The sequence below is a fragment of the Alligator mississippiensis genome, chromosome 1, assembly GCF_030867095.1.
Source record: "Alligator mississippiensis isolate rAllMis1 chromosome 1, rAllMis1, whole genome shotgun sequence".
NCBI classification, from domain to species: domain Eukaryota; kingdom Metazoa; phylum Chordata; order Crocodylia; family Alligatoridae; genus Alligator; species Alligator mississippiensis.
Window position 1 is genome coordinate 31,353,454 of NC_081824.1, and position 24,339 is coordinate 31,377,792.

General features: G+C 44.6%; 1 protein-coding gene across 2 annotated transcripts in view; it reads right to left on the minus strand.

The window, feature by feature from the left end:
* The window catches only part of ASAP2 (ArfGAP with SH3 domain, ankyrin repeat and PH domain 2), a 159,814-nt gene that overhangs the window by 57,194 nt on the left and 78,281 nt on the right, over positions 1-24,339 (minus strand). For both annotated transcript variants that reach the window (XM_014597309.3, XM_014597308.3), the window contains exons 6-9: positions 9,173-9,302; positions 6,268-6,353; positions 4,520-4,595; positions 767-853 (exon numbers count right to left, since the gene is read on the minus strand). In XM_014597309.3, the coding sequence (XP_014452795.1) occupies positions 767-853; positions 4,520-4,595; positions 6,268-6,353; positions 9,173-9,302 (379 nt within the window). The remainder of the gene's footprint in view (positions 1-766; positions 854-4,519; positions 4,596-6,267; positions 6,354-9,172; positions 9,303-24,339) is intronic.

Consider the following 24,339-nt stretch of genomic DNA (forward strand, 5'->3'; position numbering starts at 1 on the left):
AGCACTAGAATGAAAGAGAGAAATATTTTGTGTAAATAAGAGAAAGCACTTGAGATCTCAACCACTGGTAGACCTAACATCCAGGAATAGATTATAAATCAATCACAATAGGCACAGATCCAACCCACAGGCTGCAGACTAGCACTCCTTCAGTATATTTTGAATCTAGTTGAGCAATCCAGTTAACATGGAGAGGATCACATTTTTCTTCCATTAGAAAAACTGTTCAGTCAATTAGATTACTCAATTAACTCAACATTCTGACACCTTTGAAAAGTGATGTTTTGCAGCAGAATACCAAGCGCCATTACTACTGTTACAGATGAGGCAGGAAGTATTTATGTGTTCAGAGTTATTTTACTTTATAATACTCTTACTGGCGTTATAAAATATATTTACCATGTGAGGTCCCTACTGGCTGGGGTTTATGATTATTGTCAATGTATTTTGATTCTCAGTTTGAGTGACAGAAGCATTTGCCTGCAGTTTACAGAATGGCATACACTATTCAATCTCTAATATTAGGAAACGAGAGGAAAAACCCTTTTATAAAAAGCTCTCATTCAAAATCTGCGAGGATTCCTTCTTTTAAAACCCTGTCAGAAGCACCCAATATGAGCATCAAAACAGAAATAAGCCAGTTAACCAAAAACAAAGAGCAGATTTTAAGACTGGTAAAAAAGTTTGTATTCAACTTTCTAAATATCACTGAATTAGAAATGTATTTACAAATAATATTTTAAGGTAAATCACCTTTTATGCTCACCTCTTTCTGCTCGACTTGGAGTGCTGATTTTAAAATATCTCTAAGCTGTATTAGCTGTTTTCTCTCCTCGTCCTGGGCTTGTTTGATCTGAAGGACAGAAACAGACAAAACACAGGTTAAAAAACAGTATGTTACTAATTTATAGTAACAGTTTTCTTTAGAGTTTGTTGATTAACTGGCTTCAGATTTCCTGAAATATGTTCAGCTAGTTTCCTTTTTTTTGTGTACAAAAGCTTGACAATGGTTAGGTTCCTGTTATGTAGAGACCACTGCCTGTCCTGCTGTCCGATACTGACATGGAGTCTCCTTTTATTACCCATCTTCCTGCATTCTCTCCCTCTCCTGTTTTACACTTCAATTGTAAACTCTTTGGAGCAGAGACTTCTTGTGCGCATGTGCAATACCTACCATGATGGGGTCTGAGTCTATGACAAAGGTTTCCAGATACTACATTAATACAGTAGAACACAGTTTATTTTATCTGGGTGTTTGGCAATGCACTGAATTCAGTGGGAGCTGTTCAATGAAGGAGATGGGGCAGTTTTTTGCTCAGGCTTTCACTTTTCAAATGGTGCTGCTTCTCTACTCCTTTGAAGTAAAAGCTGCAATTAGTAGAGCACCTCAGCAGTCCCAGAGAGCTCCTGCTACCACTGTGTATGCCCCTAGTTGATTCAAACCCTCATCTTTGCCTGAGCTAAGAAACCTAACCCTATCAATTATCCAGATTCTACTGTATAAACAACTGATTATTTTACAGGCTAGCTGAAAATTCCTGAAAATACAAAATGCTGAAGCTACTCAAAGGTTGTTGGTTGTAGCCGTGTTGGTCTAACGACACAGGCAAAGTTCTTTGGGTAGACGTGATATCTTTTATTAGACCAACTACATAGTTGGGAAAATTGTTCTTTGCAAACTTTCGGGCACAAACACCCTTCTTAAGGCATAGGACGACTCTGCTGGTGTTTTGTATGTTCTCCTAGGTGAATAGAAGCCAACATGCAAAATACAGGTCTGTGAAAATGCAAATGTGTGGCAGTGAGGATCAGAGGCCCTGAGACACAATAGGTGTGAGATAGGCAGGTGGTAGGAGGGGAAATGTTGAACTGGTGATAGAATGTAGCTGGAAAAATGCAGACAGGGTACCTGGGGTTATCAGATGGCAGGCAGGGTATAATGCGCCATAAATCCAATGTCTATATTTAGTCCTTGATTTTTTGTACCTGGTAGATTTATGAAGTAAAGTTCATAGGCTCATCTATGAAAGGTGTTTTGTAAATTCCCTTTGAGGATTAGAACTGAGACACTGGAGAGAGAATGGTTGTCTTGTGAGAAGTGTGCACCCACAGGTAATTTGGTATTTTTCTTTTTGATAGATTTTTAGTATGCGTTCATTCTGGTCTACAGTTGTTTGAGTTAGGGCGATTGCTGGTTCTGTGTAGATATGTATGTTGGTCCATGGGTTTCTTGTATATGGTGGTTTGTATTTTACCATTCTACATATTAATCATGGCAATATTTCCTTTTTAGATGCTATGATTAATATCCACAATGGTAAAATACAAACCACCACATACAAGAAACCCATGGACCAACATACATATCTACACAGAACCAGCAATCACCCTAAATGCATTAAGAAAGCTCCAATATACAGCCAAGCCCTCCAGTACTACCAAATTTGCACTGAGGAGAATACCCACAATCGTCACCTCACAAATCTCAAAAGGGATTTCACCCAACAAGAACATTCCTCCAGAGAGATAGATCATACTTGTGAAAGAGCAACCTCGGATATCACGTGAAGATTTGCTGCAGTACAAAAAGAAAATCCCCACAAATTGCACACTATTAGAGGTGCACTGATATATTGGTCCATATATGATCAGCACCGATAAAAGGAACATTGACATTATTGGCAATTGGCTTTTTTTTAGCTTATGTAGCCAATAATGTCACCAATAAATGCCGTACGCATGTGAGCAACTGCAGCATGCATGTGGCCAGAAATTAAGCCTGGAAATTTGGAAAGCAGCATCTACTGGTAAGTGTGTAGAGGGAAGGGGTGTAAGGAAGGGAAGGGTCATGGGAATGGGCAGATCAAGGCCCCCACAGTGAGGGAGAGAATGGGGCCGGGTCAGGCACTGCCCAGTTGGGGCAGGGTGCAGGACAGAACCGTGGGCAGTTCATCAGGAAGTGCAGGGGATAGGCTCCCCACTAATGCATGCACCCCCTGGGGAGGCATATGCCCCTGGATCTGTGTGCAGGGTGAGGGGGGCTACCCACTGTGGGCTCAGGGCTAGGGACTATGCCAGCCTCTTCCCAGTGGGAGGGGCTGGGCTGGGGTTAAACTCAAGGCAGGTGTGGACAGAGTGGGCGGCAGTGGCACTGGAAGGAGGAGATTATGGGGGAGGGGCTATGGGGGTGGGTTACATGTCTTCCCTGGGGTGGGGGGGGGTGTAAAAGCAGGGAGCCATTTCCCCTCCCCGTGCCCCCTGCATGAGCTGCCTCCAGCTCCATCCTGTGCCCTGCTCAGCCCTGGCTGGACAGCTCCCACCGCTGCCCCAGCCCCATTCTGTCCCTTACCATGAGGGCCTCGATCTGCCCTCCCATGCCCCTTCTCCCCCGACAGACTTATTGACTGGATGCTGCTCTTCAACTGTCAGGCTGCATAACGGGCAATCGGATAAGTATCCACTGATATGGCTGGTTAATAATCGGCCATCAGTATCGGACAAAAAAAATCTTTAATCAGTGCACCCCTACACACCATTGGTTATGACATACCATCCTTCCCTTGAACCTATACAGAAGATCCTCAAACAATTGCAACCCATACTAGACAACAACACAATTCTTAAAGAGATCTTTCCAGAACCACCCATCCTAGCCTTTAAACAAGCACCAAACCTCACTAACCTCATCATCAGAAGCAAACTTCTTACAGTTCAAAGCACAATGAATGGATCCAGACCATGCTGGGATAAAGAATGTAAAACCTGCCAACACATCTCCACCACTCCCACAACAACTACACCCCACATCAGAACCATCACCATTCCTGGATCCTATACCTGCACCTCCAGAAATGTAATACAATGCCCTGATGGAAAATATGTACAAAAAAACAAAAAACAGCTGCATACAAGAATAAACACACACTGGAAAACTGTCAGACAAAAAACCCAATTACCTGTGGGTACACACTTCTCACAAGACAACCACTCTCTCTCCAATCTCTCAGTTCTAATCCTCAAAGGGAATTTACAAAACACCTGTCATAGATGAGCCTATGAGCTTTATTTCATAAATCTACCAGATACAAAAAAATCACAGACTAAATATAGGCATTGGATTTATGGCACACTATAACCTGCCTGCCTTCAGATAACCCCAGGTAACCTGTCTGCATTTTACCAGCTGCATTCTACCCGTCTCACACCTATTGTCTCCCATTCCTTCTTATCCTCACTGCCACACATTTGCATTTTCACAGACCTGCATTTTGCATATTGGCTTCTATTCCACCCGGGAGAGTGCCCAAGACAGCAGCAAACTCTTCCTATGCCTGAAGAAGGGTGTTTGTGCCCGAAAGCTTGCAAAGAACAATTTTTCCAACTATTTAGTTGGTCTAATAAAAAGTATCACATCTACCCAAAGAACCTTGTGAAGCTACTCAATACATCTTCACCAGAAAGATTTTTATTTCTTTAGTAAGCCATCTTTACACCAACAACATAGCAGGTTACTACTTACTGTATGAAGATCTGTTGAGAGCATCTCAATTGAAGGCTTGAGACTTTCAACTGCTTTCAATCCATCCTGAAAGAAACTTTTGTGCGTGGGGAGCAATGCAGAAAGGAAACATTCTGGTTAGAATTAGTTTAAAATGTTTGATCTTTTCAGTCTTTTCTGTCACAAACACTTCACTGAAGAGAGACACTGTTGACACTGAAAAAGGTATATGCACACAGACTCCATAAAACACAAAAGTGGTATCCGTGACAAACAGCAAGACTGCAGGACATACTCATTTTTCATGCAGCTTTAACCAATTCACCAGTTCCACACCCACAATTCCATCACTTTATAAACTCATTCTTACAATCTATAAGTACCTTCAAAACATCACGCTGAAAATGATATCCAGAATTCTGCTTTTCTCCTATTAAAAAAATCCCCAATTTTCATAGAAAAAAGTAACTAAAAATCTACATTTTTTCCATGACTAAAATGAACACCCCCCCCAACACACACACACACACACACACACACACACACACAGAGTGGTGTTTCATTTTTATCATAGAAAAATGTGGATTTGGGGGGTTTTTTAATATGAAAATTGGGGATTTTTTTTTTTTTAAATCAAAGAAAAACAGGATCCCTGGATATGACACACTATAAAAAAAACTTTCCCTAACCTCAACTGTGGACTTCCTTCCTCCTCCCTACCTTTTCTCAAAGCCCAAAATAGACCAGATTTTGTTTTAGATTGGCAACAGCATTTATATATACAAAAAAAAATTATAATTTTAAAGGTCTATATCTTACAAGGACCTTCCTAAAGAAAGGAAGATCCATTTGTTATTCAGAGACTCAAGCATTTGTCAAGGTTTTGATATGAAGCCAGCCTGAGCATGTGCATAGCAAGCAGAGTCGCATTTATTTTGCTATATGTTCCAGTTCTTAATTCTCCTTTTTTTTTTTTTTTTAGAAGATAAGTGTGTTCAATATTTTTGAAGAAAACTGCACCACACACAACTTAAACCTTTCTCTGAAATGTTCAGAGCATAAACACTACAGCATTGGAAACCAGATGGGAAAACAACAAGGTTTTTTTTTTATTGTTCAAGCTCAATGAAAAGCAAAATACACATGAATGACACAGATTAGCCATGAAACTGATTTGTCAGTATTAATAGTGTAGAAAGATTACTTTTAGACAACCCAACAGAATGCTTGGAAGATAGGTCTATTTATCATTGTAAACAGGTGATACTTGTTGCTCACTTTATAGCAATGAGTTTATTGTTATATAACAGATCCGTCAAAAAACCCAATCAACCAAGTTCAGTTGTCTAATGAGGTCTTCTGTGTTTATTTTAGAAGTTCTCCATTGAGCTGGAGATAAAGCCATTCTCTCAAAACAATTTTCCCCTGTTGTTTACCCTATTTATGTTTGTAGAGCAAAAGTAATTTAACTTATTGCCAGAAACATTCTGAAAGATCAGACAGCCAGTAGACCAATCTAGACATATTACTGAACATGCCAAATACATGCCATAGTATGAGATCCATCTAATGCCTCATTTCATGTTAAGTAACATAGCAAATAAACAGTAATTTATCTATTAGGCCAAACCAGTTTGTCAAAAATACTAGCGCTAAATTTGTACAACTGATTCTTAGATCTAAGATGCAGGAAAATATTTTTAGAAAAATAATTGTTACCACCAGGAAAATGCAAAATATTGTTTAAGAGGTTGTGTAATCAAACTTACTTGCATTGTGCATGGAAATACTTGATCAGGTTCTGAAGCAAATCAACTCCTTTTTTAATCTTGATTTCATTGACTTTCAGCAGGTACTATTAAAACATAATTAACAGAAATAAAATTAGTGACACACTATTTGCTGCTTCATAGTGTGATAAGACCCTTGAAGTTTATTTTCAACCTAATTTAAATCTCCCCAGAAACAGCACATTGAGAGAACCTGAAAACTTTGAGCACGGTGAAGGGAAATTTCAGGGCTTCACACAAGCAACTGGTGTCAGTGCTAGGTCTCAATACCCAGTTAGAATACTTGACTATGATGAAGTTAAAATTTTGGTATTTCAAATTTTTCAGGCCTACTGCAAGTCAGATTCACAGGAAATGTAAGGGACACTTCAGTTTGATTCTATTTCACCCTGTTTAAGTTCTTGATAATACATCTGTTTTCATAACACACCATGATCTTACCCTTAAGACTGAGTTACAAACAAGGTTCCCTCTAAGATGCGCAGCCGTGCACAACTAAAAGTGTGGCTGCGCACAGCCTTTTCAAGGCTGCGCACCAGGAGAGGAGCTGAAGGTCAGCTCCTAGGCGAGGTGTGGGTGGGAGCCTGGCTGGCACCGGGGAAGTGTTCCACTCCCCCGGATCAGGACCGGGGAGTGGAGCACTTCCCCAGAGCCAGCTCCCTGCACCAGCCTCCATCCCTGCCTTGCCTCACCTGGGGGAGGAGCCACTGCCTAGCCCAGTGAGGCTCCGCCGGCTCCAGGACACTGCTCTGCTCCCCCGCATGGCCTCAGGGAGCGAGGAGGCACTTGGCGTCAGGGCTGGGGAGCAGAACAGTGTCACGGAGCCAGCAGAGCCTCACTGGGGCAGGCAGTGGCTCCTCCCCCAGGTGAGGCAAGGCAGGGATGGAGGCTGGTGCAGGCTCTGCTGGTTCCGGGGAAGTGCTCCACTCCCTAGCCCTGATGCGGGGGAGCAGAGCACTTCCCCGGAGCCGGTGGACCCCCGGCTCCAGCCTCCAGCTCCCAGCTCCAGCCCCTGGCCCCAGCCCCAGCCTCTTGGCTCTGGCCCCCTTCGGTAAGCGTCCCACAGCAGACCGAGGCAGCACGCTCATGGACTGCTACTCCTGAGAGGGAACACTGGTTACAAAAGAGTGATAAGAAGCAAGGCCCTCCCATCTTTTGTGTTAACTGTTTTGCAGGGACTGAAGGAGACGGGAATAGAGTCACGCTTAGGTCCCCAAGTTCACTTGCATCCCTCATGTGAGAGAATCTGGCCCAAGGCTCATCTCTAAAACACAACGGTCTGGCAGTAAATGTGGTTGCATGCAAAAGGGCATCACTATTGCCCCACAATTGTTTTATTTTTTTGTTTGTTTTTGTTTAAAGTGTCTTTGCTTTTTATTTTGATTTTTGAGTTCCCCCTGTGAATCATGAGGCCAGTTTTCACAAGTTTCACAAGTCTGGGGCCTTTGGAAGGAACACTTGCTAGAAACCTTGTCATGATCAGGAACCTTCTGTGAAAGGCACTGCACAAGCCCAAAGCCAGAAACCAACACAGCTCAAAAGAACTTAAGAGTTTAATACAGAGAATGGTGGCAAATTTGAGACACAGGAGCCAGAACTGGGCCTTACTGAACTCTTGTGCAGGATCCACCAATATGTATTCAATAGGAACAATTTTTAATTCCTACCAAGCAAGGCAGAATTCAAATTGGTGACCTGCAAGTGAAGAAGCCTACAGCTTACTAAGAACCTCCAAATGAATGCAGTCTCCCATGAGTACCTGCAATATTTCATCCTTTCAGAATGATTAAAATAAAATATACTAAAATATCACTGTATTCAAGCAGATTTTTCAATGCTGTATTTTTAATGCGATTATTCAAGGGAAACAAGCACATTAAGGTGACTGGATCAACATATCCAGCAACCTTAACATAAAATATTTTAAACTTCTTACAATGAAAGAGGCTCAAGGAAGCTTTAAGTCTCCAAGGTAGGACCTGTAAATAAGAACCTTCTTCCTAGAATTTTCCAATGTTGCAGGAACAGTAGGATCATTACCTTGTACTATGCCTAATACTGTTAAAGGGAATTAAAAGGGATTTGATCACTTAATTCCCTTTTAATATTGATGAGAATTAGCAATCCAAACCCTTTACTAATTTTGAAAGATCTCTCTTACACTCTTTATAGAGATGAGAACCCTGAATTATCAAAGACTTGCATACTAAATCCGTACACTGATAGTCAGGGCAACTGTAGCCGAGTGAGTTTGGTATCTGGATCAAATTAGCTCCAACCAAAGTAAAGGAGGCACCTTTGGACTGAAGCCTGAAGTGACTCAGCAGAAGAGGCCTGAATGCTTACATAGGGTTTTAAAGGCTATCACCCTGCTGCGCAAATCCAAAAGGAAAAAATACTGTATTTAAAAACAACTGTCAAATGCTGCATAATTATAAAACAACGTTACTGGTAGCAACTTCCTTAAGAATATGAAAAGGTAACTGGAATCCATTCCTAATGGCCTTATTTTTTTCAAATACAAACCTAAAGATATGGTAGACAAGATTTTTAAGGGAACAAATGAGAGAATCCTCTGCACCTTAAAATTATTTGGAGTTCATTGACACTGCAAAGCAACTGATCCTTCAACTCAAAGCAATTGACTAAGTTATACATTTAGTTATCTACAGTGTATCAATATGTAAAAATCAACAAAGAACCTAAAATTCTTTGCAAAGCTAGCAGGTCAGAATGGTGAGGTTTATTTTAAAATCCTAAATCAAATAATATGGTAGATCTTTCCCTCAAGCACAACAGCTGCTAAAAGGCAAGGATGCGTTTTTTCTCAAAGTGTCCCTTTTTGAAGTATAGTGGAACATTTGTATTCAATGTTAAATCTTACCTCACACATCTGTAGCTGAAAGAACCTCCTTTCTTTCTCCATCTCTTCTGCAATTTCAGCTCCACTTATTTCTGTGCGGATCATTCCATGTAGTTTAGCATGCTCCTTTTTCTCCTTCTCTATTTTTGTACTAAATGAGAAAGAAACAAAATCAAATGCGATCAATCAAATCTCACTGAATCTGATAACCTAAAGAAACACTTATAGCTCTGCATTTTAGTTATTTCCATTTTCTATTGTATTAGAACTTGATAAGGAACCAAGGAGAAGTACCAGAAATCTAATCCAATCTGTTAAAACAAATGACTGACAAAGGGATTCAAAGAGGAAGTAGTAAACTGACAAGAAGACTAAAATTAAAGCATAAGTGCATCTGACCACACCTGGGCTGACAGTGTTCAATTATGTCTCTAGATTTACTAAGCCTCTCCTACCATCATCTTCACTGCATACAGGATTTCCCAGTAGAGACCATAAATGCCACCTCTTCCTGCTACTGAGCCAGTGGGCGCTGGGGATACTGAGCAGCAGGGAGGTACAGATTTCAAAGTCTACTAGATCAGCTATCCTGCTTCTCTGAAAACTTTTGCCAATGCTTTCCAATAGTTCTGGATAACACAGGTTCTACTACACTACTGTGCACCTTTCCTACAGCTAAATAATCAAAATCTGTCATAAATATATAAATAAATTATTATAGACAGCTTTTCTTTTTCTACTCTAATTCATTTTAGTTGGTTCCCATGTTATTATTAAAGTGATTGCAATGTAATTACATTAGCCAATTAGATCAGTACTTGAAAAATGTTAGCATGTAGATTTATTTGGGTTTTGGAACAAGTTTGCCACTTGTATTAGTTGGAAACCAAGAACATGAAAGTGATAGAAAAAGACCCTTCCAATAAAGAATACAGAGGGAAATCGAACAGGAAATACCATGCTCATTTAATCTTGCACAACCAAGTGTCCATTAGATTAAATCAACTATATGCTTAAAGATAGTTGCTTCAAGGCAAGAATTACACACTGTTCTCAACTTGATTTTGAACATCTTGTGAAAAACGTCATGCATGTCCTGAAGATTTCCCGTTATCAATAAGTTCTGTACTTGTATTTCCTATCAAAAGAATGACCAAATGTTGCATCAATAACCTCTAACAAAATAACCAGGTTTAATCCTTCATCAAACTTTCTACTAGAAAATTTTCTTAACACCATAAGCCCCACTGCTGCCTGTTTACTAGCAAACAAATTTTTTAAGGAAGTTGTAATTTCCCAGAAGGCTATCCAGCCAGTATTGCCCAGATTTTCACTCCACAAAGTCTTCCAGGATAAGAAGGACACAGTAGGAAAATCCTCTCCACTTGCAGAGAAAACCTTTATTAATATAAATCAGAAAAGCAATTCCAGAATGAATTTAGGTCTGAGAAGCTCAACACAGGATGTACAGGTAAAAAGTCATGAAGCTTCAAGGAGATGTATTAAGCTACAAAGATGAATGATTCCATAGAAGCATTAGTGAGGAGAGTCAGAAGTGTCAAAAAGAAAAGTCTTCATTTTTGTTCCCATCATGGTTATGTGTAGGGTGACCATATGTCCCGGTTTAGCCACGACAGTCACAGACATCAGAGGCCGGTCCTGGCTGGCTGTTGAGAACTATAATGGGCGTCCTTGGAAATGCAGGAGCACAGGGTGCAGTCTGGCCAGGAGTCAGAGCAGTGCAGAGCACCTTGCAGGTGGGCAGGCAGGCACCACTGCCTGCCCAACATGCCACCTTGCCCCTGCTAATTTATGAGAGCACAGAGGAAGTTGGGGGGGAAGGCAGTGTCCCAGGCATCCTAGATCAGGGGTGGACAAAACGTGGGCTGGATGCGGCCTGCCAGGCCATTCTATCCGGCATGTGGGTCCCCTAAAAAATTTAGAAAATTAATATTTAGCTGCCCCAGCTGCCTGTCATGCGGCCTTCAATGGCTTGCCAAAACTCAGTAAGTAGCCCTCTGCCTGAAATAATTGCCTGCCCCTGTTCTAGATGAATGTCCTAGGTGTTGAGGATTTCCTTATAGTCACCCTGCTTACGTGACATGACAGAGTACATTTCTAGGCCCACTGATTTCAGCCTTTGCTAGATCTTTCAGCTACTTGAAATACTGAAATGAAGAAAATGAGGTTTCCACAATTCTAAGTATTAATATTATAATTAGCATTAAAATGGTGTGCGTGTCAAAAAGAGGGTGATCTCAACAATGGTACAAGCAGATTTGATGCAAAAAACAGTGGACTATTCTGTATCCAAACTAAAGTCCAAAAGCAAAGGATTAACCAAACACCAATTCTGAAGGAAAAACAAGTTTTGGTACAAGGCATTCAGAAAAGATGGTGAAACCTACTCACTCTCCTTTTTGGCACTTTAAACAGAGTAGTCTATATGTTAACTAGCTACTAGAAAGCTTAAAAAAAAAATCAAAAAAATCAAACTTTACAGAAAGTAACCAGAAACATTTTTCTCCCTCAATTTCAGTAGTGGCCTATGTGAAAAATCACAAGGGACCTTCCTAAATTCATTGAAATAATTCAAGTCCAGTAGCTATCAATTACTGGCATCTTGTTTGCTCACAGAGGACAACATTTGAACTTAGATTTTCCAAGAAGATCAACTATTTGGAACTCATCAGGCAATTAAGTAGACTGCACTTCTTTAAAAAAACACAAAGGCCACACACAACACTTCCTCTGCATAGCAGAAAAACCTACTTAATGCCAAAACCAAACCATTTTGGAAATTCTAGTTCTATGAGATGAGGGAAAATATTCATACAAAATATTTCATAAGCAGCTGAACATAAAGAGGCAGGTTTTTTACACAGGTGTCATGTGCAACTTATGCAATATGTCCATGTTATATTTGTTCAGCTTAGCCTCTAAATTTACTTGACCTGTTATGAATGCAGCTGGTGTATGACTAATCTAAAATAAGTACAGATCTGGATATCAGACAAGGGAAGAAACACTATAGTTCAAATAAAGACCTATAATGGGTAGTTAGATATAAGAGACTGTTCAGCTCATCAAGTTTTCATTATATAAAACAATTTAAATGTTTCCTTGAGATTAATAATCTCAGAGTCCTAATAATATAGAAGTCCTACATAGAAGACTCAATCATTTCAGACTTAAGAAACCCCAAGGAAAAAAAACAGCCATTAACTTTTACTGTTTTGTGACCACGGAAAAAATAAATACAGCAATTCTTTGGTTGCAAAAAACTCAGAAAGAGAACAACAGGTTAGAACAGGGACGGACAATTATTTGCTTGGAAGGCCACTTAACGAGTTCTGATGAGCTGTCGAGGCAGAAGAAGAAAAAAAAATATTTTGGGTGGGGCTGAGCATGTGTGCGCATACCCCCCCCCCCCCCCACAGCAGTTAAGTCTGTGGGGGAAAGGCCATGGGGAACGGGGCACTCAGACAAAGGCCCCAGTGGTGAGGGAGGGAGTGGGGCACAGGCAGAACCCACTCACCCCAGCCCCATATCCTGCCTGTGCCCTGCTCTCTCCCCTCACTGCTGGGGCCTCTATCTGCCCACCTCCACCCCCCGCCCCAGCAGCAAGGGAGGAAGTGGGGCTGGGACAGAGGCAGGCCCTGCACAGCCAGGGCGGGGTGCAGGACAGAGCTGCAAATGGCTTGTCCACAGGGCACCTGGCCACTTGGGGAGGACATGGGAGCCGTGTGCCTGGGATATGCATGTAGGATGAGGGTGGGCTATGGGCTGGGGACGAGATCTTCCTGGAGGGGGAGTTGGGCTGCACTGCGCTCGGGGCAGGTGGTGGTAGCGCTGGGAGGGGAGTTTTGGGGGGGCAAAGGTGAATTTTGGGGTGGCTGTAGCCCCCCCATAACCCCACTCTCAGCACTGCCAGCGCCTGCCCTGAAAGCAGCCCAGCCCAGCCCCTCCCCACCCCAGCTATGGCTGGGCTGCCTTGTGGCCCCACTGCTGTGCCCTGCTTTGGGGGGAGGGCTAAGCCCCATTAGCCCCACCTTCCACAGCCTTTGCTCCACCCTTTGACAGTTGCCCCATCCCCCCAGTCACCATAATGGGACCAGAAGTCCCACCCTTAAGGCCCTGATGGTAGTTTCTCCCCTTCCCCCGCCCCCCAAATATTCTTTTTGGGAGGGGATGACTGCCATCTTGAAAGCAGAATCAAACCAAATCATACACTAAAAGTCAAACGCCTACTATAACATATTTTAATTTTATTACAAAAAATATGTCATGATTTGTGTTTGCATACTGTATATAGAGGGGATTGCATAATAACTCAGAAATAAAGTCTTTGTGTGCGTGTGTGGGGGGGGGTATGTGAGTATGGTGGGTGGGAGGTATGTTGGGGATGTGTATATGGGGGGGGTTACAGGGGCAAGGTATGGGTGTGAGGGATGGTGGTGGGGGTGCAGGGACCCCACACACTCCCTGCTCCCCACCATGATGCACCCTGCCCTGCTGTCCCAGCAGCAGCAGGCAGGGGTGCTTGGGGCACTTGTGCCCCATGCTGGCGCCTGGTAGTGTGTGGCTCTAGCCTGTGCTGCACGTGGGGGTGAAGAGCGCAGCCTGGCTAGCCTGCCTCTATCACTTGCCAACCCCTGTCATGCAGGTTCCCAGCCTCTGCAAGGAAGCAAGGGGTAGTGCTCCTTCCATTCCCATGGCCTGTGCAGCAGGTGGTGGGGAGGGCAGCCAGCTCCAGCACAGGGCTTCCCTTGGTGCCGGGTAAGTGCTGGCACACCACATGGAGCCCTCGTGATAGAGACGGGCCAGGTAGGCTACGCTCCTCACCCTCACGCTCAGTGCTGGTTAGAGCTGCGCACTGTCAGGCACCAGTACCTATGCAGGGCATGAGAACCCTGAGTGCCCCCTCCTCCTGCTGCTGCTAGCAGTGAGGGCTGTGAACCATATGGGGGAGTGTGAGGGTCCCCCCCACCCTCCCTCACACACAACCTGCCCACCTGAGCTTTGTACTTCTGCTTCCCCCTCAGGTACAGGCTCCATGATGCCCCCAGCACCAGCCCCTGCCCTCACCCAGATGCAGCTCCCCCTTGCCCCGCTACCTGCTGCCCCTAGTAAGCAGGGCATGGGAGAAGCCAAGCAGGTGCACCGCCACCGCCCCCCCCCCCCCCCCCCCCCCCCCAGCAGCTGCAACAGCAGCAGAACCAGCCCCTCCTGGAAGCTGCTGCTGGCTGGGCCAGGCCCTTCTGCCCACAAGGGTGGGAGCAAGATGCTATAGGGTATGTATACGTGGGCATACCCTATTGCTCCCACCCTCATGGGTGAAAGGGTTGGGAAGGGTACAGTTTGTTGGTGGGTGCCCATGGGCTAGATGAAAGTGCCTGGCAAGCCAGATCTGGCCCACAGGCCATATTTTGTCCACCCCAGGTTATAATGTTTCTGACAATCTGATTCTCAACCAAGGTGCCCTGACATCCTTTTCAAGAGTGCTATACAATGTTAACACTTTTAGGTGCAAACATAGGATCACAGAAAAATAGTGCTGGAAGGGACCTCACAAGGTCATCTAGTCCAGCCCCCTTCTGGATCATCCTTCACCACACCATCCCAGCCAAATGCCTGTCTAACCCAGTGGTGCTCAATCTTCTGGCACCACAGGTCAGATGAGTGGTGCAGGGCCCCTCTGTGGGTCAGACTGGTTGCTAAAGCCTGACACCCTGCCCTTGTCCCACATGCTGGGATTGGACCTTGGTACCATGCCCTCTCACCTCTAGTGCTGAGACTAAGTCCCAGTGGCTCAGCACTGTTCCCACCCCATCCCTCATGTCCCAAGATTGGGTCATGGGGGCCAGCACCACCTACTCCTACACACTGGGATCAGGAACAAAATCCAGTGTGCAAGACTTGGGGCTCCATAGTTTCATAGTTTCTAGGGTCGGAAGGGACCTTAACAGATCATCAAGTCCGACCCCCCTGCCCTGGGCAGGAACTAGTGCTGGGATCATAATACCCCAGCCAGATATCTATCCAACTTCCTCTTGAAGACCCCCAAGGTAGGGGAGAATACCACCTCCCTCAGGAGCCCATTCCAGAGCCTGGCAGCCCTAACCATAAAGTAATACTTCCCTGATATCAAGCCTGAACCTGCTCTCAATCAATTTGTGACTGTTATTCCTCATTATCCCAGGTGGTACCTGGGGGAACAGAGCCTCACCTATTTTCTGCTGTTTCCCCCTAGTGAGTTTATAGATGGCCACCAGATCCCCTCTCAGTCTTCTCTTGTGGAGGCTGAATAGATTCAGGCCCTTTAGTCTATCTTTGTAGGGCCTGGCCTGTTGCTCCCTGACCATGTGTGTGGCCCTCCTCTGGACCCTCTCAAGGTTAGCCACATCCCTCTTGAAGTGCAGCACCCAGAACTGGACACAGTACTCCAACTGTGGCCAGACCAGTGCCACATAGAGGGGAAGGATCACCTCCCTGAACCTGCTTGTGATGCATCTGTAGCAAGTCCAGAGATTTGGCAACATGGAAGCAGTACCACCACTCTTGCTACCAAATTTCCAAGCCCAAAGGGAGGCCCGTGGGCTGGATGATGTGGTGCTGAAGACTTGATCTGGCTCATAGACCAGATCGGGCATCCCAGGTCCAACCTGGTCTTCAAAACCTGCAAGGATGGAGATTCTACAACTTCTCTTGATATCCTGTTCCAATTCCTGATCACCCTCATAGTCAAAAAAGTTCCCCCTAATCTCCCACCTAAATATCCTCTCCTGAAGTTTGTAGCCGTTGATCCTAGTCCTGTCCCCTACAGCCACAGAGAAAAACATCTCTATTCTCCTTATTATCACCCTTCAGATATCTGAAGACAATTATCAAATCCCCATTCAGTATTCTCTTCTCCAGAGTGAACAGCCCTAGTTCTTTCAAGCCTTAAGTTATGCTTCCCAGGCCTCTAACTTTTTTGTCACTCTCTGCTGAGCGCTTTCCAATCTGTCCACACTTCTTGAAGTATGGGGCCCAAAACTGGACACAGTAACCTCAGATGAGGCCTCACCAATGCTGAATAGAGTAGAATAATCACTTCCCATGATTTGCAAGTGGCACTCCTGTTAATGCAAAAAAAAAGCTAACAGCAGCCTGGATTGTAAGAGCACTTTATTGCCTCATGTTCACCTTGTGGTCCACCATAACCCCTAGGTCCTCCTCTGCTGTATGGCAGCCCAGACGGTCATTCCCCAGTCTGTATTTGTACATGTGGATATTCCATCCCAAGAGCAAGACTTTGCCTTTGCCCTTGTTGAATCTCATCTCATTGACTACAGACCATTTCTCTAGTTTATCTAGGTCATTCTGGATCTTACCACTGCCCTCCAGCATGTCCACAATTCCACCCACTTGGTGTCATCAGCAAATCTGCTAAGCATGCAGTCAATCCCATCATCTAAATTATTAATGAAGATGTTGAAAAATATTGCACCCAGGACAGACTCCTGAGGAACCTCACTTGAAACCTCCTCCCAACTAGACATTGAGGACTACTCAATGATATATAATTGATCCAACCAGTTATAGATCCACCTTTACAGTACTTTCATCTAATCTGTACTTTCATCTTTACTTGTTAAAAAGAATGTCATGGGAAATGATGTCAAAAGCCTTGCTAAAGTCAAGGTATACCACATCCAGTGCTGTCCTCTTACATAATAAACATAGAGGGTGCTTGTACCTGTGATGAAATTGGCCTTTAAAGCGGGTTAACTGCCCTTTTGTACCGTTTTAATGGCATCATCATATACACCAGCAGCAACGTATTTTGTTTTAATTTTGTCACGCTGTACAAGTGCAGTGGCATATTTCACTTTAAGTGACTTTGTTACATAGCAAAGTAAGACGCATCTGATGCATTTTACTTTGCTACATAACAAATTGTAATGACACATCTGGAGAAGGTGGTGAGGACTGTGCAGGGGCACTGGAAGCCCAGGCACGCTCAGGGAAACTCAGGCTTGGTGCACTTCCAGCACACTGTGCATTGTGCACTGCCCCCTCTGCCTTCTTTGGCCGCCAGCACAACCAGCCACCCTCCTGCATTGCCCCAGGAGCAAGCCAGCCCATTTTGAAGTTGTCCCAGGAGATGGGAAGGCAGTGGGGATAGTACATGGGGCGCTGGAAGCCTGCCAAGCCCAAGCTTCCCCAAGCACACCCAGGCTTCCAGCGCCCCACTCCCCGTTGGATCCGGTGGGTGCTGCCTGCGACCTGGGGCAATACCTGTGCAGCTAGCACCCCACCCAGGCAGCCCCAGGGTGGTGCCACTGCCACAGAGGGAAGCACTGCACCGCCCCCCCATTTTTTTAAATTTTAAGTATCAAGTCCCTCACCACTGTTTTCTTTTTGTGTTTTCTCAGCGAAGCCTGCCCACGTGACCTACCTCTGGGTTGTGTAGCCCCTGAGCTGCAGGGGGCCCCAGTCTTTCCCTCTGTGGTGGTGGCAGTGTACCCTGGGACTGCCTGGGCAGGGTGCTAGCAAGCAGGTGCCATCAGTGGGTTCACCACTGTAGAGGAAAAGACCAGGGCCCCCTGCAACCCAGGGCCTGCTGGCAGTTCACCCTCCAGCTGTGGGAGAGGTGGGTGGGCTCCAGGGGAAGAAGAAGAAAAAGAAGGATTAGGCCCCTCACTGCTTTTTCTTTTCTGGTACAGCCTGTCCATCGTAGTGGCGGGGAGGGAGGGGTGAGCTGATGGAGGGCTGTCACTCCTCCGTAACTGTGATGCAAGTCCCTAAATTGAAGTGGTGGGTTTTTAATCAACACAATTAGACCCTTATGGGTCTTTAACAGGAGACTGGACAAGCACCTGGCTGGGGTCATCTGACCCCAGAGCTCTTTCCTGCCCAGGGTCAGACTCAATTTGTTGAGGTCCCTCCCGACCCTAATATCTATGAATTAAAAACAAAAACCCACCACTTCAACTTAGGGAGAACTAAACCCCCCGTCACGTGTACAAGCAGACAGACATTTCAAGTAGGAATCCACAGTGTTAAAAACTTCTGACCTGTCACAGTCCAAATTCTTTGCAACAGAAGAATTGCTCTATTAATTCCCTATAGTAAAAACAAACAAAAAAAAACCAAGCAAAAACCAAGAGCTAACATTTTCCAATGGGTGCCTCCAGTCTAAAAAGTTTGAGAACCACTGCACTATGGACTTTTCTTTGAAATTTCTGGATTTATCTAGTGAATCATATATGGTTGTTTGCTACTATTGCTTGGCTAATATTGTTTGGCACCCTGCGATATCTTTAAAAGGAATCCCATGGCTGACAATCAATGCTATCAAGTATAACAAACACAAAAGGTTTGTTTAAGTTTTTAGAATTCTGATCTGAGAAACAGCAGGTCATTATAAAAGTCTGTAAGTAAAGGGTGGGGAGAGGGGGAAGTACTTAAAATGAGTTGCTCTTTCACTCAGCAGCTCTCCCCCCATTCATTACCTGTTATTTAGCATTGCACTTCCATCTCGTCTACCACCCAAGACCACAATCTAGTGATTCATAGAAGTAGGGTCGGAAGGGACCTTGTAGATCATCAAGTCTGACCCCCTGCCCTTGGCAGGAGAGAAAACCGGGTTCAAATGACCCCAGCCAGGTAGACATCAAGTCTCCTCTTAAAGACCCCCAGGGTAGGAGCCATCACCACTTCCCTTGGAAGTTGGTTCCAGGTCCTAGCCGCCCTGACTGTGAAGTAGTGCCTTTGGATGTCTAGTCTAAACCTACTCTCTAACTATTTGTGGCCGTTATTCCTTGTTACCCCGGGGGGCGCTAGGGAGAACAGGGTCTCTCCCAAACCCTGCTGGTCCTCCCTAGTGAGTTTATAGATGGCCACCAGGTCCCTCCCTCAGCCTTCTCTTCCGAAGCCTGAACAGGTTAAGGTCCCATAGCCTCTCTTCATAGGGTATGCCCTGCTGTCCCCGGATCATGCGGGTGGCCCTCCTCTGGACCCTCTCAATGCTGTCCACATCCCTCCTGAAGTGTGGTGCCCAAAACTGAACACAGTATTCCAGCTGCGGCCTGACCAGTGTCACACAGAGGAGGATCACCTCCTTGGCCCTGCCTGAGATGCATCTGTGGATGCACAACAATGTACGGTTAGCCTTACTGAGCATGACCTTGCATTGTCGGCCCATGTTCATCTTGGAGTCAAGAATGACTCCAAGATCTCTTTCTGCCACTGTGGTCTCAAGAAGGGAGTTTCCTAGCTTATCAGTATGCTGCTGGTTCCTACTGCCCAAGTGCAGCACCCTGCACTTGTCAGTACTGAAATCCATCCTATTTTTGTTAGCCCACCCCTGTAATGATCATCAGTTCCTGTCCCACCTTTAATCCTCCATATTTAGTGCTGAAATCTTTCCATTTTTTTTCTACACAACATTCAAGGATCTATCCAATGACATCTGCCATTTGAAATCTCTCGAAGAAAATGTTTAAAATGTGATCACTACATACAGCAATCCGACCTTGACATGGTGGAGAGGCTTGTGTGCTACCAGTGTTCTAAGGGTGTCTAAAAACTGTCTCCCAAAACAGGCCCTATACTCCCCAACTCACCAAATGTCACCACCCTAAAGGTGGGCAAAAGAAGAGATTCAAGGACACCTTGAAATCCTCTCTCAAGAAATTCAATGTTCATTTCAGTACCCAAGGAGGTGATCCTCCCCCTCTACATGACACTGGCCAGGCCACAGCTGGAGTACTGTGTCCAGTTCTGGGCACCCCACTTCAAGAGGGATGTGGACAATATTGAGAGGGTCCAGAGGAGGGCCACCCACATGATCCGGGAATAGCAGGGCAGACCCTACAATGAGAGGCTACGGGAGCTGAACCTGTTCAGCCTTCACAAGAGAAGGCTGAGGGGGGACCTTGTAACCATCTATAAACTCACTAGGGGGGACCAGAAGGGTTTGGGGGAGACCTTGTTTCCCCTAGCACCCCCCAGGATAACGAGGAATAACGGCCACAAGTTGTTGGAGAGTAGGTTTAGATTAGACATCCATAAGAACTACTTCACAGTCAGGGCGGCTAGGATCTGGAACCAACTTCCAAGGGAAGCGGTGTTGACTTCTACCCTGGGGGTCTTTAAGAAGCGGCTTGATGCCTACCTGGCTGGGGTCATTTGAGCCCAGTTTTCCTCCTGACCAGGCAGGGGGTCGGACCTGAAGATCTACAAGGTCCCTTCCGACCCTACTTCTATGATTCTGTGAAGTGACTCAAACACTGAATCATCCCCAGGGGCACCATGATGTACAAGGCATCTATCACTGAGCAAACTCATCTCAGTAGGGAGGCTGATAGAACAGAGAGACAAAGGAAAAGAGTTGTGACCAGACCACTACTACTCCTTCAGGATTATCTCCTTCATCTACATCACTAGAATCTACTTCTTCCTCCCGGAACTATTTGCCATGTCTGCAACTGAACATGCATATCTTCATTGGCCTCCACAGTTATCTATAGACTCACTGAACTACCTTATTTACTGGGAAACAATGACATCAAAGCTAAAATTATTGTTGGCACTTTCTTTCTAAGCCATTCTTTTCTGGACCTATTTATTGACCTGTAATTTAACCTTTCTCTAGCTTGTCCAAAAGAAAAAGCAGACTGGAATTATGGTTGGGGGGAAGCAATCTAATGATCCATGAAATTAAGGTATCAGGGTCAGGAAAGGACCTCTGAGAAAAAATTATAAAGGTATCTTCAGATCCAATTTCTGCACCTAAAATGTAAATCTATTAGCAGTTTGAATTCTATCATTTTGAAAACTAGCAAATGAACTCACCCAAACAGAAATAGCAGGATGTACATATATAACATGTTTGTTACTTTATAGGTGTTAGTGTCTAGTAAGGATATACTCCTGCTCCCACTGACTCAAACACTAAAGCAACAAGCCATAAATAGTTTATGCACCCGTGAGTGCCTATATTGCTGCACTCTCAAGTTAGGCACATCAGCTTACCTCAGTGTAGTCCTACAGACACATTCACACAACAGCTCTTTATCCCCATGTGTTTAACAGAGTACCTGCTTCATTTTCAAAACCAAATGAAAGGGTAAGAGGTCGAGAGCCAGAGCAGCTGTTATATAGCCCTATAGCAAGAGTACTTCAACTTTTATTATATATTTACTTTTATTGTGTTAGCAAAAGAACTGCTAGCTCCAAACTGACTAGCCATATCTGTGGCTTTAAAAAGCAATAGAAAAATGTTTCTTAAAAACAAACTATTACTTTAAATCAGTTCCTTTTCCTTAGACAGGCAAGCTTCCTCTTGTCTAATATATGCCTGTGATATTGTAGGCTTTGCTATAGAATACTAATAAATGAGTAAAAAACAATATATCACAGCAAGTCAGTCTGGTTCTATTTCCTGTGCAAAGTTGGTATCCCATCATTAAAATCTAATGCACCACAACAGGGCTGATTAAACTGAAGTGTGTGGGTGAAATTTGGCTCACTACCTTGTTAAATATGGTCTGCCTGCTGGAAGTATGAACAGTTTTCTGACGCTTGCATTCCTTCCCCATATGCTCTCCCAGCACATCTGCCGTTAGGATTTAAGCACATGGGAGGAGTAGGAGTGTCAGAACAAGACGACCCCATGCTGACCATGTCTACCCAAAAGGCCACAGTTCATCTGACTAGCACTCTCATGCATTCTTGGTCAGTTGTATTATCAGTTATTAAAGGACAAGCAAAACCTTGAATCCAGGTCCTAGAAGGTTAAAAAAATGTAACTAGGTTTTCTTAATATTTCAATTCCTAATGCGATACAAGGGCTTCAATAATACTCGAGTCTGAAAACAGAGATTAGTTACCAGTAAACACTGTTTATCCAGAATATTGTACCTGTATGTTCTCATTTGCGAGACTGACACATGGTAGCATATGGTTATGGAATCTTCTAAAAGCTAACATGCAACAGGACCACATGGCACTCCTACCCTCTTCCCACAGAATATTTCAATGGTATAGAAGAGTAATGGTCTCACCCTTCCCTCAGGTCTTTCCTTAGTTTGGAATTTTTTACCTGAGATTCTAAAGAAGTGGGGGAGATTGGCAGGAACATGAACCTATGAAGTCAACATATGTGAATTACAGCTTCTTTCCTGTTCAAGAAGCTTCTGCATACTTCCCACTTGTAGAAGACTAGTTAGTAGCACTACCTTCCTGAGAAAGACAGCATGAGGAACTACATGTGAGCAAAGACTGCAAACCTGCCAGAACAAGCAACCTCTTTGGACTGCAAGTCAAGAGTATTAAAAGGGACCAACATTTTTACTCTCCCAGATTTGATTTCAGCAAGACAGGATCTTTGATTAAGGTACATAGGAGGTCCAAAAAACTTTACAAAGAGCTCTGTAAATTCTATGTACATATGTTCTATAGCCATATCTTTAAAAGCCACAATTAGTATATGTATACAATACAATATACAATGTTTTATATTATAATGTAACGACCAACTGTGGCCATTAGCTATATATCAACACCAACATATAGTTCACAGTTAGCATAATATATTCAAAGAACACAGTAAGTATAATAGATGCATAGGCCAGAGCTGGTGTAGATACATATTTAAAAGGGCATAGTTGGTAATCATATTACTGCATGCACACACAAGACCAACTGTAGCCTTTAGGTTAGCTGGGCATCTTTTGACAACCAGCTATAAAGAACCCTTGTATAGAACAAGTAGGTAAGTGAAACACTTAAGTAAAGTGCAAAAAACTTAGTAATGAATGAACTCACCAGGAAACAAACTGTGATTTTGAGAATACCAGCAAAATTGTATTTTCCATTTGGACTATAAACAACACAATTTTGGTCACTTGAGGTGCATCTCAGCAAACTGGTAATTATGCCTAGGAGGAATATCTGCTTCCAACATGTATTGCTGGAAAATTAATGCTAACAGACCAGATACCCCAACAAGTTGCAAAGCAAGACTCCAAACACAAAATCAAAAGAGTTACTCCTACCAGAAATAATATATATTTTTGGCGCTAAGTGAATAAATCCATCTTGTAGTACTTATACAGAAGATTCTGGTGGTTTACACTGTTTCACCCCTCAACAAACTTGGAAATAATTGGAATATACCACCAAACAGAAAGAGATGCTCCCCACAAAAAAGCCAAACTACACCCATACACAAAACACCAGAAACCAGTAATATAATTACCAGGGATCCAGGTTTTCCTTTTGCTAGGGAAAAATGTGGATTTTACCCTTTAAAGGAGAAAAATGCAGGAAACCCTCTTACACGTGTGTTTTCCCTTGCAGGCTGGCAGAGTTCTAGCCTGCAAGGAGCTGCTTGGGGCTGGGGGAGTGGGACACAGAGAGCACCATGTGCATGTGCAGGCACGCACACACACACAGCCAGCAGTATAGTTGGGCAGTGCTGGAGAGCAGTTCCCCAGTTGCCTGCAGGTAAGTAAGGGGGGGAGGGGGCATAAGCAATGTGGGGGGGGAAGGGAGGCAGAGATGGGAGGGGCAGACTGAGGTGCCAGGGCAGTGCATGGGGCTCAGGTGGGAATGTGCAGGTGTGGGGCCTGGCTGGGGAGTGAGACAGAGCCACAGGCAGCTTGTCTGGGGGCCAGTGGGGATAAGTGGCTCCCCACCACTGTGAACACTCCTGGGGTAAGGGGGGGCAAGTGTGGGAGTTTGTGTGCGGGGCGAGGGATGATGCAGGCTACCCACTGTGGGTTCTCCACCCTGCTGCCCTATGCAGCCCAGCAGACAGGACCCGGTGCAGGAGGGTGGGAAGGCTGAGTGCTGCCATGGCTACTGGGAGCCTCATGCCAGCCACACCACTATGGCAAGAGGGTGGCAGCAGGGGGCACAACTTGCCATGGCGGTGCAGCTGGTTTGGGGCTCTTGGTGGCAGCAGTGAGCATCCCCACACCCCCGCCCCAGGCTCCCAGGGAAAGGACAGCAGGGCAGAGCGCCCCAGGCCTGAAGCAGCAGCCTGCATCCTCACCCACCCCACATAAGCTCAACTTGCATCTGCTTCAGCTATGCTGCCGGGGGGGTGGGGGGGTGGGGACAGGGCATGGGAAGGGGGTCCACGCTCTACTCCAGCCATGGCAGCCAGGGCTCAGGAGCTGCTGGGGGCAGGC